This window comes from Oncorhynchus nerka, linkage group LG18 (genome assembly GCF_034236695.1).
Source record: "Oncorhynchus nerka isolate Pitt River linkage group LG18, Oner_Uvic_2.0, whole genome shotgun sequence".
NCBI lineage: Eukaryota > Metazoa > Chordata > Actinopteri > Salmoniformes > Salmonidae > Oncorhynchus > Oncorhynchus nerka.
The window spans coordinates 76,274,317-76,287,897 of record NC_088413.1 but is presented as its reverse complement, the minus strand read 5'-3'; the positions used below and the strand labels follow the sequence as shown (position 1 = coordinate 76,287,897).

The window sequence follows — 13,581 nt, the reverse complement described above, 5'->3', positions numbered from 1 at the left end:
TCTTTTTGTTGCATGTTTTATTTGTTCCACTTGTATTTGTTAATTGGAAAGAGGTTTATACTGGACTTATCAGGAGACTTTGAAATCCACCTTTACCTGCTGGTAGAGCACTTATGCTAATCAGAGAGATTGTCTTAATGTCAATGATATTAACCACCAATGTTGAAGGAATTTCATCTCCCGGAATGAGCTTGGTCTGAGTTTGCCAAACTTTCTTATAAACTCTGTTTAGGGCGGCAGGTAGCCTAGTGGTTATAGCATTGGACCAGTAACCAAAAGGTTGCTGGATCGAATCCCCGAGCTGACAAGGTAAAAATATGTTGTTCTTCCCATGAACAAATCAGTTGTAGGCTGTCATTGTAAATAAGCAGTTGTTCTTAACTGACTGTAATTAATGTCAACAAGCACGCAATGGAAAATCATTGTTTCATTCAGGTACTCCCTGTTTTATTTTGTTTGTTGCCTTGGAAACCCAGCCAACTTCAAATCAGGTTGATCAAGGTCAGGCTGGCAACAGGAGTGGGATGTTTTGCTTGTGTACAGTCTATTTCTGCCATCTATGGTCCACAATTGGTATCACACAGAGAGCAATAGATAACATCATTTTTTTAAGCAGGAGAAAGGGGGATATCTAGTCAGTTGTCCAACTGAATGTAATTCAACTGAAATGTGTCTTCCGCATTTAACCCAACCCCTCTGAATCAGAGAGGTGCGGGGGGCTGCCTTAATCGACATCCATGTCTTCGGTGCTCAGGGAACAGCCTATATTTGAAGTGTATATCCACTAATGTAGAAGACTAGGTCAAATCATTTTAATTATTGAGTCCATTTTCCTCCAGGTCTCAAAAAGCAGAAATCAGTCACGAGAGTATTTCTGGAGAGAGATGTGCTTTTTCTTTATCCTACTGGGTGAGGAAAACATGAAATGCATAAAATATGGTTGATTGGTATTTGATTGTGTGGGTAAATTTGATTTATTATTTACATGGATAACAATATGAACAGGGTTATTCAATTCCACAGAACAGAGACCACACAAAAAGCTAGAATCAAAAATGATTGCCCCATGCAGCACAAGAAGATCTGGAATATCAAGGAAGTTAAACATAACATTATGACACAGACAATAATACTTTTAAAAGTGAAAAACATACATTTATACATACAGTACCAGTCAAAAGTTTGAACACACCTACTCATTCAAGGTTTTTTCTTTATTTTTACTATTTTCTACATTATAGAATAATAGTAAAGACATGAAAACTATGAAGTAACACACATGGAATCATGTAGTAACCAAAACAAGTGTTAAACCAATCAAAATATATCTTATATTTCAGATTCTTCAAAGTAGCCACCCGTTGCCTTGATGACAGCTTTGCACACTCCTGTCATTCTCTCAACCAGCTTCATGAGTAATGATTTTCCAACAGTCCTCAAGGAGTTCCCACATATGCTGAGCACTTGTCAGCTGCTTTTCCTTCACTCTGCGGTCCAACTCATCCCAAACCATCTCAATTGGGTTGAGGTCAGGTGATTGTGGAGGCCAGGTCATCTGATGCAGCACTTCGTCACTCTCCTTGGTCAAATAACCCTTACACAGCCTGGAGGTGTTTTTTGGGTCATTGTCCTGTTGAAAAACAAATGATAGTCCTACCAAGCGCAAACCAGATGGGATGGCGTATAGCTGCAGAATGCTGTGGTAGCCATGCTTCTTAAGCGTGCCTTGAATTCTACAGTGGCAAGATAAAGTATGCGATCCCTTTGGAATTACCTGGACTTCTGCGTAAATTGGTCATAAAATTGGATCTGATCGTCATCTAAGTCACAACAATAGACAAACACAGTCTGCTTAAACTAATAACACACAAACAATTATACGTTTTCATGTCTTTATTGAACACACCGTGTAAACATTCACAGAGCAGGGTGGGAAAAGTGTGTGAACCTTTGGATTTAATAACTGGTTGGCCCTCTTTTGGCAGCAATAACCTCAACCAAATGTTTTCTGTAATTGCGGATCAGATCGGTCAGGAGGAATTTTGGATCATTCCTCTTTACAAACTGTTTCAGTTCAGAAATATTCTTGTGATGTTTGGTGTGAACTGCTTTCTTGAGGTCAAGCCACAGCATCTCAATTGGGTTGAGGTCAGGACTCTGACTGGGCCACTCCAGAAGGCGTATTTTCTTCTGTTGAAGCTATTCTGTTGTTGATTTACTTCTGTGTTTTGGGTCGTTGTCCTGATGCATCACCCAACTTCTGTTGAGCTTCAATTGGCGGACAGATAGCCTTAAATTTCCCTGCAAAATGTCTTGATAAACTTGGGAATTCATTTGTCCAGGTCCTGAGCCAGCAAAGCAGCTCCAAACTACGATGTTCCCTCCACCATATTTTACAGTTGGGTTGAGGTTTTGATGTTGGTGTGCTGTGCCTTTTTTTCTCCACATGCAAAGTTGTGTGTTCCTTCCAAACAACTCAACTTTAGTTTAATCTGTTCACAGAATATTTTGCCAGTAGCGCTGTAGAACATCCAGATGCTCTTTTGCGAACTTCAGAAGTGCAGAAATGTTATTTGTTTGGATAGCAGTGGCTTCTTCCACGGTATCCTCCCATGAACACCATTCATGTTTAGTGCTTTACGTATCGTAGACTCATCAACAGAGATGTTAGCATATTCCAGAGATTTCTGTAAGTCTTTAGCTGACACTAGGGTTCTTCATAACCTCATTGAACATTCTCCTCTGTGCTCTTGCAGTGATCTTTGCAGGACGGCCACTCCTAGGGAGAGTAGCAACAGTGCTGAAGTTTCTCCATTTATAGACAATTTGTCTTACCGTGGACTGATGAACATCAAGGCTTTTAGAGATACTTTTGTAACCCTTTCCAGCTTTATACAAGTCAACAATTCTTAATCTTAGGTCTTCTGAGATCTTTTTTGGTCGAGGCATGGTTCACATCAGGCAATGCTTATTGTGAATAGCAAACTCAAATTTTGCGATTTTTTTTTATAGGGCATGGCAGCTCTAACCAACATCTCCAATCGCGTCTCAATGATTGTACTCCAGGTTAGAAGTCATTAGCTTAGGGTTTCACATACTTTTTCCAACCTACACTGTGAATGTTTAAATGATGTATTCAATATAGACAAGAAAAATACAATAATTTGTGTGTTATTAGTTTAAGCACACTGTGTTTGTCTGTTGTTGTGACTTAGATGTTGATCAGATCTAACTTTATGACCAATTTATGCAGAAATCCAGATAATTCCAAAGGATTCACATACTTTTTCTTGCCACTGTTAATAGGATTCAAGTCAGCACAGCATCCCCACACTGTCACCTCCTCCTCCAAGCTTCACGGTGGGAACCACACATGCGGAGATCATCCGTCCACCTACTCTGCGTCTCACAAAGACACAGCAGTTGGAAACAAAAATCTCAAATTTGGTCTCAATTAGACCAAAAGGACAGATTTCCACCGGTCTACTGTCCATTGCTCGTGTTTCTTGGCCTAATCAAGTCTCTTATTATTATTGGTGTCCTTTAGTAGTGGTTTCTTTGCAGCAATTCAACCATGATTCACACAGTCTCCTCTGAACAGTTAATGTTGAGGTGTTTGTTACTTGAACTCTGAAACATTTATTTGGGCTACAATCTGAGGTACAGTAAACTCTGATTAACTTATCCTCTGCAGATTAGGTAACTCTGGGTCTTCCTTTCCTGTGGTGGTCCTCATGAGAGCCAGTTTCAATAGCACTCAATTGTTTTTGCGACTGCACTTGAAGAAACTTTCAAAGTTCTTGACATTTTCTGGATTGACTGACCTTCATGTCATAAAATAATGATGGCCTGTCATTTCTCTCTGCTTATATGAGCTGTTCTTGTCAGAGTATGGACTTGGTCTTTTACCAAATAGTGCTATCTTCTGAATACCACCCCTACCTTGTCACAACACAACTGATTGGCTCCATCGCATTAAGGAAAAAAATCCACAAATTAACTTTTAACAAGGCAAACCTGTTAATTGAAATGCATTCCAGGTGACTACCTCATGAAGCTGGTTGTGAGAACGCTGTCATCAGGGCAACGGGTGGCTACTTTGAAGAAACTCAAATATAAAATATATTTTGATTTGTTTAACACTTTTTAGTTACTACATGATTCCTTTGCGTGTTATTTCATAGTTTTCATGTCTTCACTATTATTCTACAATGTAGAAAATAGTACAAATAAAGAAAAACCCTTGATTCAGTAGGTGTGTCCAAACTTTTGGTGCTGTACGTTAGGCTGACCTACTTAAGTTTCAAATGTCTTTTTTCACAATAGAATTTCCTTTCTATAGTTTTTCAACAGTATTTGTATGATTTTTTTTCATGAACCTCTTGCTCAGCCTTAAAATCAATGTCCAGTGTTTTTCTTTATGAAATATGACCTGTAATAATTACAATAAGTTAAATAGTTTTGTAATTAAGTATTTTAAAAAGCAGCTTTTCTGTGTTTGAATGGTGTGGGCGTATATCAGCCATTAAATTTATTCAACTAAATAGCTGATTGGCCAGCTCAGCCAATGATCCAATGTTATGTCAAATGATATGAGGACATACTGTAGCTAGCATTTTTTTTTAAAGTCTGAGATACAAATTTGAAGTGTGTTTTAAAGTGTTTTGTCTTCAATTTATGCTTTGGCAATAAATATGAGTATAGGATGTCAACATCATTATTTGGGTGGGAGTCAACAGAATATGAACTTTTAAACATGAGATCTTCACTCGACAATTACTTTAAGTGCTTCTTTTGCATGCTGAGAAAATGGACACCATCTCTCCTTATAAACAATCCTGTTATTGTGTGGTATGGTTGTAGTGTTGTGGTATTATTATTACAGTCGATGGGGAGATGATACACCTGTTAAAACAACCATCGCTTGTGGATACCAGTCATTTTGTTGACTGTAGAAGGCTCTGGTAGATACCATTGCATGTCCCATGTTAAACCTATAGATGGAGATAGAGGCTAATTTTATGGAAGCTGCCTTCTCTAGAGGACAATACACTAACCGCTCTTGCACTGCCCTCCACTCCTACTCTCTGCATTATCAAGGACCAAGGTCATAAAATGTTTTCAACAGACCAGATGATGATGTTAGCAAATAGGAAAATAACAAACCTGCTGCCTGCCACATGCTTTGGTAAACAGCTGAGGGATAGTGCAAGAAAAATGTAACCACTCAAATTTATAGACATAGTTTTGAAAACAAAGGCTGGCCATCCATGAGATCAAACTTATAGTTTTAACCATGTTTTGAAGCTATACAGTGTTTGTTTACACCCCTACCGTTGTCATGGTTTTTGTTGCAGAGCTGTGGAGCATCTCGCAGCATGATAAAAACGCGTTGTGCAGCAGCACATATTGTGCTCTTCTGTCGAACATGCGATGATGTCCCTGGGGAGAAATTGTTCATTGTTTGCAGTAATTTCTTTGCTATTGTAATATCATCAAATGGATGTGGCTGTTTCACCATTAAGAACTCCAGCTTTAATTAACCTCTACAGGATCGGTGCCCCCCGCCCACCGGGACGGTTGAGCTAATGTGATTAGCATGAGGTTGTAAGAAACAAAAATAAAATCCCTGGACAGAAAGCTTAAATTCTTGTTAATCTAACTGCACTGTCCAATTTACATTAGCTATTACAGTGAAAGGTTACCATGCTATTTTTTTGAGGCGAGTGCACAATTATGAACTTGAAAATGTATGAATAAACCAATTAGGCACATTCGGGCAGTCTTGATACAACATTTGAACAGATATGCAATGGTTCATTGGATCAGTCAAACTTTGCACATATACAGCTGCCATATAGTGGCCAAAGCCTAAATTGAGCCAGGGCTGGAATAATACATTATGGCCTTTCTCTTGCATTTCAAAGATGGTACAAAAAAATAATACAAAATGTTTTTCCTTTTATTATCTCTTTATCAGATCTGATGTGTTATTTTCTCCTACATTTTCTCCTTTTGTGGGGAAAAAGGTATTCTGTTTGGCTGGGCCTGACTTCCCTGTGGGTGAGCCTATGTCCTCCAAGGCCCACCCATGTATGAGCCCCTGAAAATTCACATTTTCACAAACTTCAATGTGTTTCCTTTCAAATTGTATCAAGAATATACATATCCTTTTTTTTAATAGATATATTTTTTTTTTATTGTTTTTATTTCACCATTATTTAACCAGGTAAGCTAGTTGAGAACACCTTTACTAAACCAGGTAGGCTAGTTGAGAACACCTTTATTTAACCAGGTAGGCCAGTTGAGAACAAGTTCTCATTTACAACTGCGACCTGGCCAAGTTAAAGCCAAGCAGTGCGACACAAACAACAACACAGAGTTACACATGGAATTAACAAGCGTACAGTCAATAACACAATAGAAAAAAAGAAAGTCTATATACAGTGTGTGCAAATGGCGCGAGGAGGTAAGGCAATAAATAGGCCATAGTAGCAAAATAATTACAATTTAGCAGATTAACACTGGAGTGATAAATGAGCAGATGATGATGTGAAAGTAGAGATACTGGTGTGCAAAAGAGCTTCAGGCTTCAGGTCCTGAGCTACAGGCAGTTAGATTTGGGTATGTTGTTTTAGGCACTTTTTTTTTTTAATGGATGGATCCATAAGAGGTTTTAAGGCCCATGAGATAGTTTCTACCCACAGGCAGTGTGGCTACTAGCTGACTGAATGTCTGATGATGCATAGGCCTGTTTCACTTTGCTACTTTATTTATCAGCTTGTCCAATCTGTTCTTTACACATGACAAATGACCTGGAAACTTGATTCAACCAAAGATACCATTTCTATTGGTTTACTTTTCCCAGTTGACAGTTATCCCCAGTCTTGCCACTGTTAGTGTTGGCTTTGCTGTCAGTAGATTGTGGAACGCCCCCAGATGAGTCTATAATAGGCGATTCACTCTTAAACAGAATATATTTATATCTTAATGTTATGGTAAAAACATAGGCAGGCTCATGTCATGAGAAATATGTGGAAAATAGGAGGGACTAGTAAGGGAATAGCATTTAATATTATACAGCATAATATTGTCCTACACTGTGGTATTGGTCATGTTGTTGGGGTGAATAAGTAGTCGAACATATAAGTAGCCTAAACATTAAAGATTTGTCAATGGCAACTAATAATAAGCCCTCGTGCAAAACGCTTTGTTTATCTTGTTTTTGGAGTTGTAAATTCAGCATTTCTTGCACGTTACGAGTTTCAAATTGAATTTAAACTGAACATCCTTGAAATGTGAGATCTCACTTCGATTTCTACTCAGTTTATTTGCCGCGTGCGTCGGCTCATGGGACGCAGCGCGCACGCCACTAGAAAATGGACCAGTGAGTGACGCATTGATCCTGCCCTTGGCCACTGAATCACTTAGCTCCTCTTCTAAACGCCCGGAGCATCCCGGCTGAAACAGTGTGATGAGACATGAAAGGAACAGGAGCGGGAGTTGAAGTGCCTTTCAGCAAAATAAGTTTGCCAAAATGTATATATTGCCTCTGGAATAATGTCATTTAATATAAAGACAGGTAGGCTATGTGACTCTTGAGTTTTTGTTGTTTGTGGGGAGTCTATCACTAACTTTCTTAGATAGTGAACTGTGCTGTTGGTTTTATTATAGTTTGTATTGTGTCGTATTAACTTCAGATAAAATTCTTCTGAATATTTCGAATTATTCATTATTAAATTGATTTAGGTACGTTCTTGGTCTGAACTGCTTGTTATACTTTTCTCTCTGCAAGGTAAGGGTATATGGGTCTGTTATATATATTTTTTAAGATAAAATTAATAAATGAAGAAACTGAAAGAATGTATCTTTTATACTTTTTAAATCTGATTTTTTTTATTTTTATGTTGGATAACGTGCGTTTATGAAGCACATTGATTGTAGCATGAATATGGGATATTTGTAAAAAATTGTTTTGTTGTTGCATGATATCTCAATTTGGGTTTAAATGAACCCAACACTGTGGAACGTATATCAAGGTATCATGATCATATAAAGAAAGCACTGTAATGTAAGCACAATGATAAGGCACAGTACTATACTGAACAAAAGTATAAACGCAACACACAACAATTTCAATGGTTTTACTGAGTTACAGTTCATATAAGGAAATAAGTCAATTTAATTAAATTCATTAAGCCCTAATATATGGATTTCATGACTGGGCAGGGGCGCATACATGGGTGGGCCTTGGAGGACATAGGCTCACCCACAGGGGGGTCAGGCCCAGCCCATCAGAATACATTTTCCCCCACAGAGAGAAATACTCCTCAGTTTTATCAGCTGTCTGGTCTCAGATGATCCCGCAGGTGATGAAGCTGGATATGGGGGTCCTGGGTTGGCATGGTTACACGTGGTCTGCGGATATGGGGGTCCTGGGTTGGCATGGTTACACGTGGTCTGCGATTGTGAGGCCAGTTGGACGTACTGCCAAATTTTTTAAAACAACTTTGGAGGTGGCTTATGGTAGAGAAATTAACATTAAATTATCTGGCAACAGCTCTGGTGGACATGTTTTTCGTCAGCATGCCAATTGCATGATCTCTCAAATCTTGAGACATCTGTGGCATTGTGTTTGTCACACCCTGACCATAGTTTGCTTTGTATGTTTCTATGTTTTGGTTGGTCAGGGTGTGAGCTGAGTGGGCATTCTATGTTACATGTCTAGTTTGTCTAGTTCTGTTTGGCCTGATATGGTTCTCAATCAGAGGCAGGTGTTCGTCATTGTCTCTGATTGGGAACCATATTTAGGTAGCCTGTTTGGTGTTGGGTTTTGTGGGTGATTGTCCTTGTTACTGTCTCTGTGTTACTTTGCACCAGTATTAGGCTGTTTCGGTTTTCGTGTTACGTTTATTGTTTCTGTATTTGATTCGTGTTTACTTTGTTTCATTAAACATGGATCGCAATAGCCATGCCGCATTTTGGTCTGACTCTACTTCACCTAAAGAAAACCGTTACAGTGCTGTGTGACAAAACTGCACATTTTAGAGTGGCCTTTTATTGTCCCTAGCACAAGGTGCACCTGTGTAATGATCATGCTGTTTAATCAGTTTCTTGATATGCCACACCTGTCAGGTGGATGAGTTCTCTTGGCATAGGAGAAAGGCTCACTAACAGGGATGTAAACACATTTGTACACAACATTTGAGAGAAAAATTATGAGATCATTAATTTCAGCTCATGAAACATGGGACCAACACATTTACATTTACATTTAAGTCATTTAGCAGACGCTCAACACCTTACATCATGTGTTTATATTTTTGTTCAGTGTATAATGTTTTATAAGACACAATTATTTATGATACAGTACATCAATGGTGTACTATTTGTTTGGTGAGTTTCAGAACCAAACTCTATTGTGCAACAAGAATTAATTCACACAATGTATGAAATGAGGGGACCTTCTTCTAAAAGTGTGCAAATAATGTTTTCTTCTTGATCTCACGGTTTGAAACAGAGATAGTATAGTAATGCTGTGATTCTTGATCTCACGGTTTGAAACAGAGATAGTATAGTAATGCTGTGATTCTTGATCTCACGGTTTGAAACAGAGATAGTATAGTAATGCTGTGATTCTTGATCTCACGGTTTGAAACAGAGATAGTATAGTAATGCTGTGATTCTTGATCTCACGGTTTGAAACAGAGATAGTATAGTAATGCTGTGATTCGTGGTTCCTGAAGTCTACATCCTGTTTCCTTGTGTAGGTGATGTATCCTCAGCTGGGAAGTGACCTGAGCCATCATTGAGCAGTGACCTCCTCTCCCTTCTTGTAAAGGCACCACCCATGCCACAGTTCCACCATGCAGTACGGCCAGATCCTTCACAGGTGTGGCCCGGACGATAGCTTCCTCAACCTGAACGTGGGTGGTTTTAAGCAGCGCGTGGAGCGCAGCATCCTGCAGCGCTTCCCCAGGACCCGCCTGGGACGCCTGCTGTACTGCGTCTCCGAGGAGGCCATCCTGGAGCTCTGCGACGACTTCAGCCCCACCGACAGGGAATACTACTTTGACCGCAGCCCGTGCTTCTTCCGCAATGTCCTCAACTTCTACCACACGGGCAAGATCCACCTGATGGAGGAGCTGTGCGTCTTCTCCTTCAGCCAGGAGATTGAGTACTGGGGCATCAAGGAGCTCCACCTGGACTCCTGCTGCAGCAACAAGTTTCAGGAGCAGAGACAGTTTGCAGAGGACAAGGACTGGGACCGGAGGAGCGGTGAGCAGCAGCAGCAGTTTGGGAGCATTGATTCGTCCATGGAGGAGCTCTCAACTATGGACAAGGACCTGGAGAAGTTCGAGGGTACCTGGTGCTCGGAGGTCCGCAAGAACATCTGGCTGCATCTGGAGAACCCGGGCTACTCATGTTTGGCCAAGGGGATCGCCGTGGCCTCGCTGGCTGTGGTGCTAACCTCCATCGTGGCCATGTGCGTCCACAGCATGCCCGAGTTCCACCAGGTAGACCTCAACGACAAGGAGATTGAAGACCCGGTGCTGGCCATTTTCGAGGCTGTGTGCGTCATCTGCTTCTCTGTGGAGTTCCTGGTGCGGCTGGCAGTGGCTCCGTGCGCCCGTAATTTCATGAGCAACGCTCTCAACATCATTGACTTTGTTTCCATCGTTCCCTTCTACGCCACACTGGCCTTTGAGACAGTGGACGAGGAGAACGAGGAACTGGAGAACGTGGGCAAGGTGGTTCAGATCCTGCGACTGATGCGAATCTTCCGCATCCTCAAGCTGGCGCGTCACTCGGTGGGACTACGCTCACTGGGTGCCACGCTAAGGCACAGCTACCACGAGGTGGGCCTCCTGATTCTCTTTCTCTCTGTGGGTATCTCCATTTTCTCTGCGCTCATCTACTTTGTGGAGAAGGAGTCAGAAGAGTCGGACATAACGACCATCCCCGTAGGCTGGTGGTGGGCCACTATTAGCATGACAACAGTGGGCTACGGCGACACCTGCCCGGTGACAGTTGTAGGGAAGCTGGTGGCCACCATATGCATCGTCTGTGGGATACTAGTGGTGGCCCTGCCCATCACCATTATCTTCAACAAATTCTCCATGTACTACCAGAGGCAAAAGGCCATGGATGCCAATCAGAGCAATAATGAAACCGACCAATGCAATAATAACGATATTAAAATCCCCAACCCCAGTCTAACATACTTTAATGTCGGCAACCAGTACACCTTAAAGATTAACTCATTCATCACCAATATCTCTGTCAGGAGCAGCGTCGGCAGTGATGAGGACACGGACGCATCGAGCATCCAGGGTGGAGAGACGACTTGTATCCTGAGGGGCACTTGAGAGCTTAATTTACTTGACTTCAACCTTTTTTTACTCATTGAGGAGCATACTGTAGGTCATCCACAAATGATCTTATTATGTTTTGTTCCTTCCATGAGTAGTTCCATCTCTGCATTACAGATCTTCTCCAGGTGTTCCTTAGTCTCCCACGATTTCCTTTGCCTTGTGGGTTCCATGTCGGGGACTGGAACAGTGGATGCTGTCTTTCTTACAGCGTGGCCACAGTTGAGAGCACGGAGGGGAAATAGGGCCACCCTGTTTTCACCCGAAGCTTCTTAAAATACGCTGGACATGGCAATAAGCACTTTATGGTTCTCAGGGTGAAAGTGAGCTGTATCTCTCCACGCCCTCCTCCTTAGAGACTATGATCCATTAGGCCTAAGAATTGGCCTGTTTTTCATCCATGACTTGAGAACCTATTTTGAAGTTGAGCAGTTTCTGTTAACATGTTTTTTTTAAATCAATGTTTTTTTTCTTCGTCCAATCATATGGAACGAAACAGACATTGTTTGAAACAACCCACTGGGCACACCACGTTATTTCAACATGCATAATTAGGTCATATTTGGTTGAGACGTTGATCAATGAGATTACAAGCTATATTCACCCACTCAAAAAGACAGACTAAAAATGTGTTGCATTTCCAATTGTGTGTTAGCACCCTGCTTTTAACCATCTAAATTCACAACCAATGTATGGTTTTTCATTTTTTTCTCCCACCCAAATGTTTATCTTTGCGCTTTCAACCATTTAAAAGCACAGCAAAGTTAAAATGAGAAGACAATGTCAGATATTTTGTTTATTTAAACATCAGATTAATGTGTTATCACTGTGCTTCGTCTAATAGCAGAACCAAACAACCTGGATTGCAGTTGAGATTACAATAAAAGTACATAGTGCAAGTGATCAATGCCGTTTGAGATTCTGACAGATTATTACAGCAATGTGAAGATCTCCACTGGCCTGCGACGACCTTTGCATGTCATCTTGAACATGCACGCTTTATATGATTACATAAGAAGACATTTATAGTTACAGTAACCTCAAAATGTGGCCATGGATGTGTTACTCATTTTAAGGATGTAAAAACAGCCTTAATTTGAGGCTATTTGCTGTTTTACAAAAGTAATATTAAATTGTGTTTGGTTGACAACGCAAACAAATATCAACGTTTGAAGGACATGTATCTCAAATCAAATCAAATCCAATGTTATTTGTCACATGCGCCAAATACAACAGGTGAAATGCCTTTCACCTTACTGTGAAATGCTTACTTACAAGTCCTTAACCAACAACGCAATTTTAAGAAAAATAAGTGTTAAGTAAAGAATAATCCACTGCTGATGGCTCTATTTGAGCTACTGGTTTAGTCTGGCTTTCATTCCAGTTTGTTAGTCTGGCTTTCATTCCAGTTTGTTAGTCTGTCTTTAATTCCAGGTTGTTAGTCTGGCTTTCATTCCAGTTTGTTAGTCTGTCTTTAATTCCAGGTTGTTAGTCTGGCTTTAATTCTAGGTTGTTAGTCTGGCTTTAATTCCAGGTTGTTAGTCTGGCTTTCATTCCAGTTTGTTAGTCTGGCTTTCATTCCAGTTTGTTAGTCTGTCTTTAATTCCAGGTTGTTAGTCTGGCTTTAATTCCAGGTTGTTAGTCTGGCTTTAATTCCAGTTTGTTAGTCTGGCTTTAATTCCAGGTTGTTAGTCTGGCTTTAATTCTAGGTTGTTAGTCTGGCTTTAATTCCAGGTTGTTAGTCTGGCTTTCATTCCAGTTTGTTAGTCTGGCTTTCATTCCAGTTTGTTAGTCTGGCTTTCATTCCAGTTTGTTAATCTGGGTTTAATTCCAGTTTGTCTACAAATTAATAATGGATATGTTGGATTCTTGTCTCCATCTCAACCAAAAATCCAAGTTAAAGAATAGGACTAAATCAAATCAAACTTTAAATGCAACTTTGATTTGATTAATCCTAATCTTTAATTTAGAGTTTTGGTTGAGATGGAGAAGTGAATGCGACATATCAATTATTAAATTGTAGAAAAACTAGAATTAAAGCCAGACTAAGTCCGTGGTACAGATGGAACCATCCAAGCAGAAGATAAATATCCTTGACAACCAAACACAATTCAATATCACTAAATATCATTACACTTGAAATCAACCAGAGCTTGAAACTCTAAGCCTATTGTATTGTCTGTTTTTTTGTTACATTTACTGTTGATTT

The 13,581-nt window shown here is 40.2% G+C and overlaps 1 protein-coding gene across 1 annotated transcript; it reads left to right on the top strand.

The window, feature by feature from the left end:
* Positions 1 to 9,866: 9,866 nt before the first annotated feature.
* On the top strand, positions 9,867 to 11,369 carry LOC115146693 (potassium voltage-gated channel subfamily S member 3-like). The gene has a single exon (XM_029688754.2). The coding sequence runs from the start codon at positions 9,867 to 9,869 to the stop codon at positions 11,367 to 11,369; it is 1,503 nt and encodes a 500-aa protein (XP_029544614.1).
* Positions 11,370 to 13,581: the final 2,212 nt, after the last annotated feature.

Bases quoted from the DNA above. Each gene is read 5' to 3' on its own strand.
- LOC115146693 (XM_029688754.2), top strand. From the start codon at position 9,867: ATGCAGTACGGCCAGATCCTTCACAGGTGTGGCCCGGACGATAGCTTC.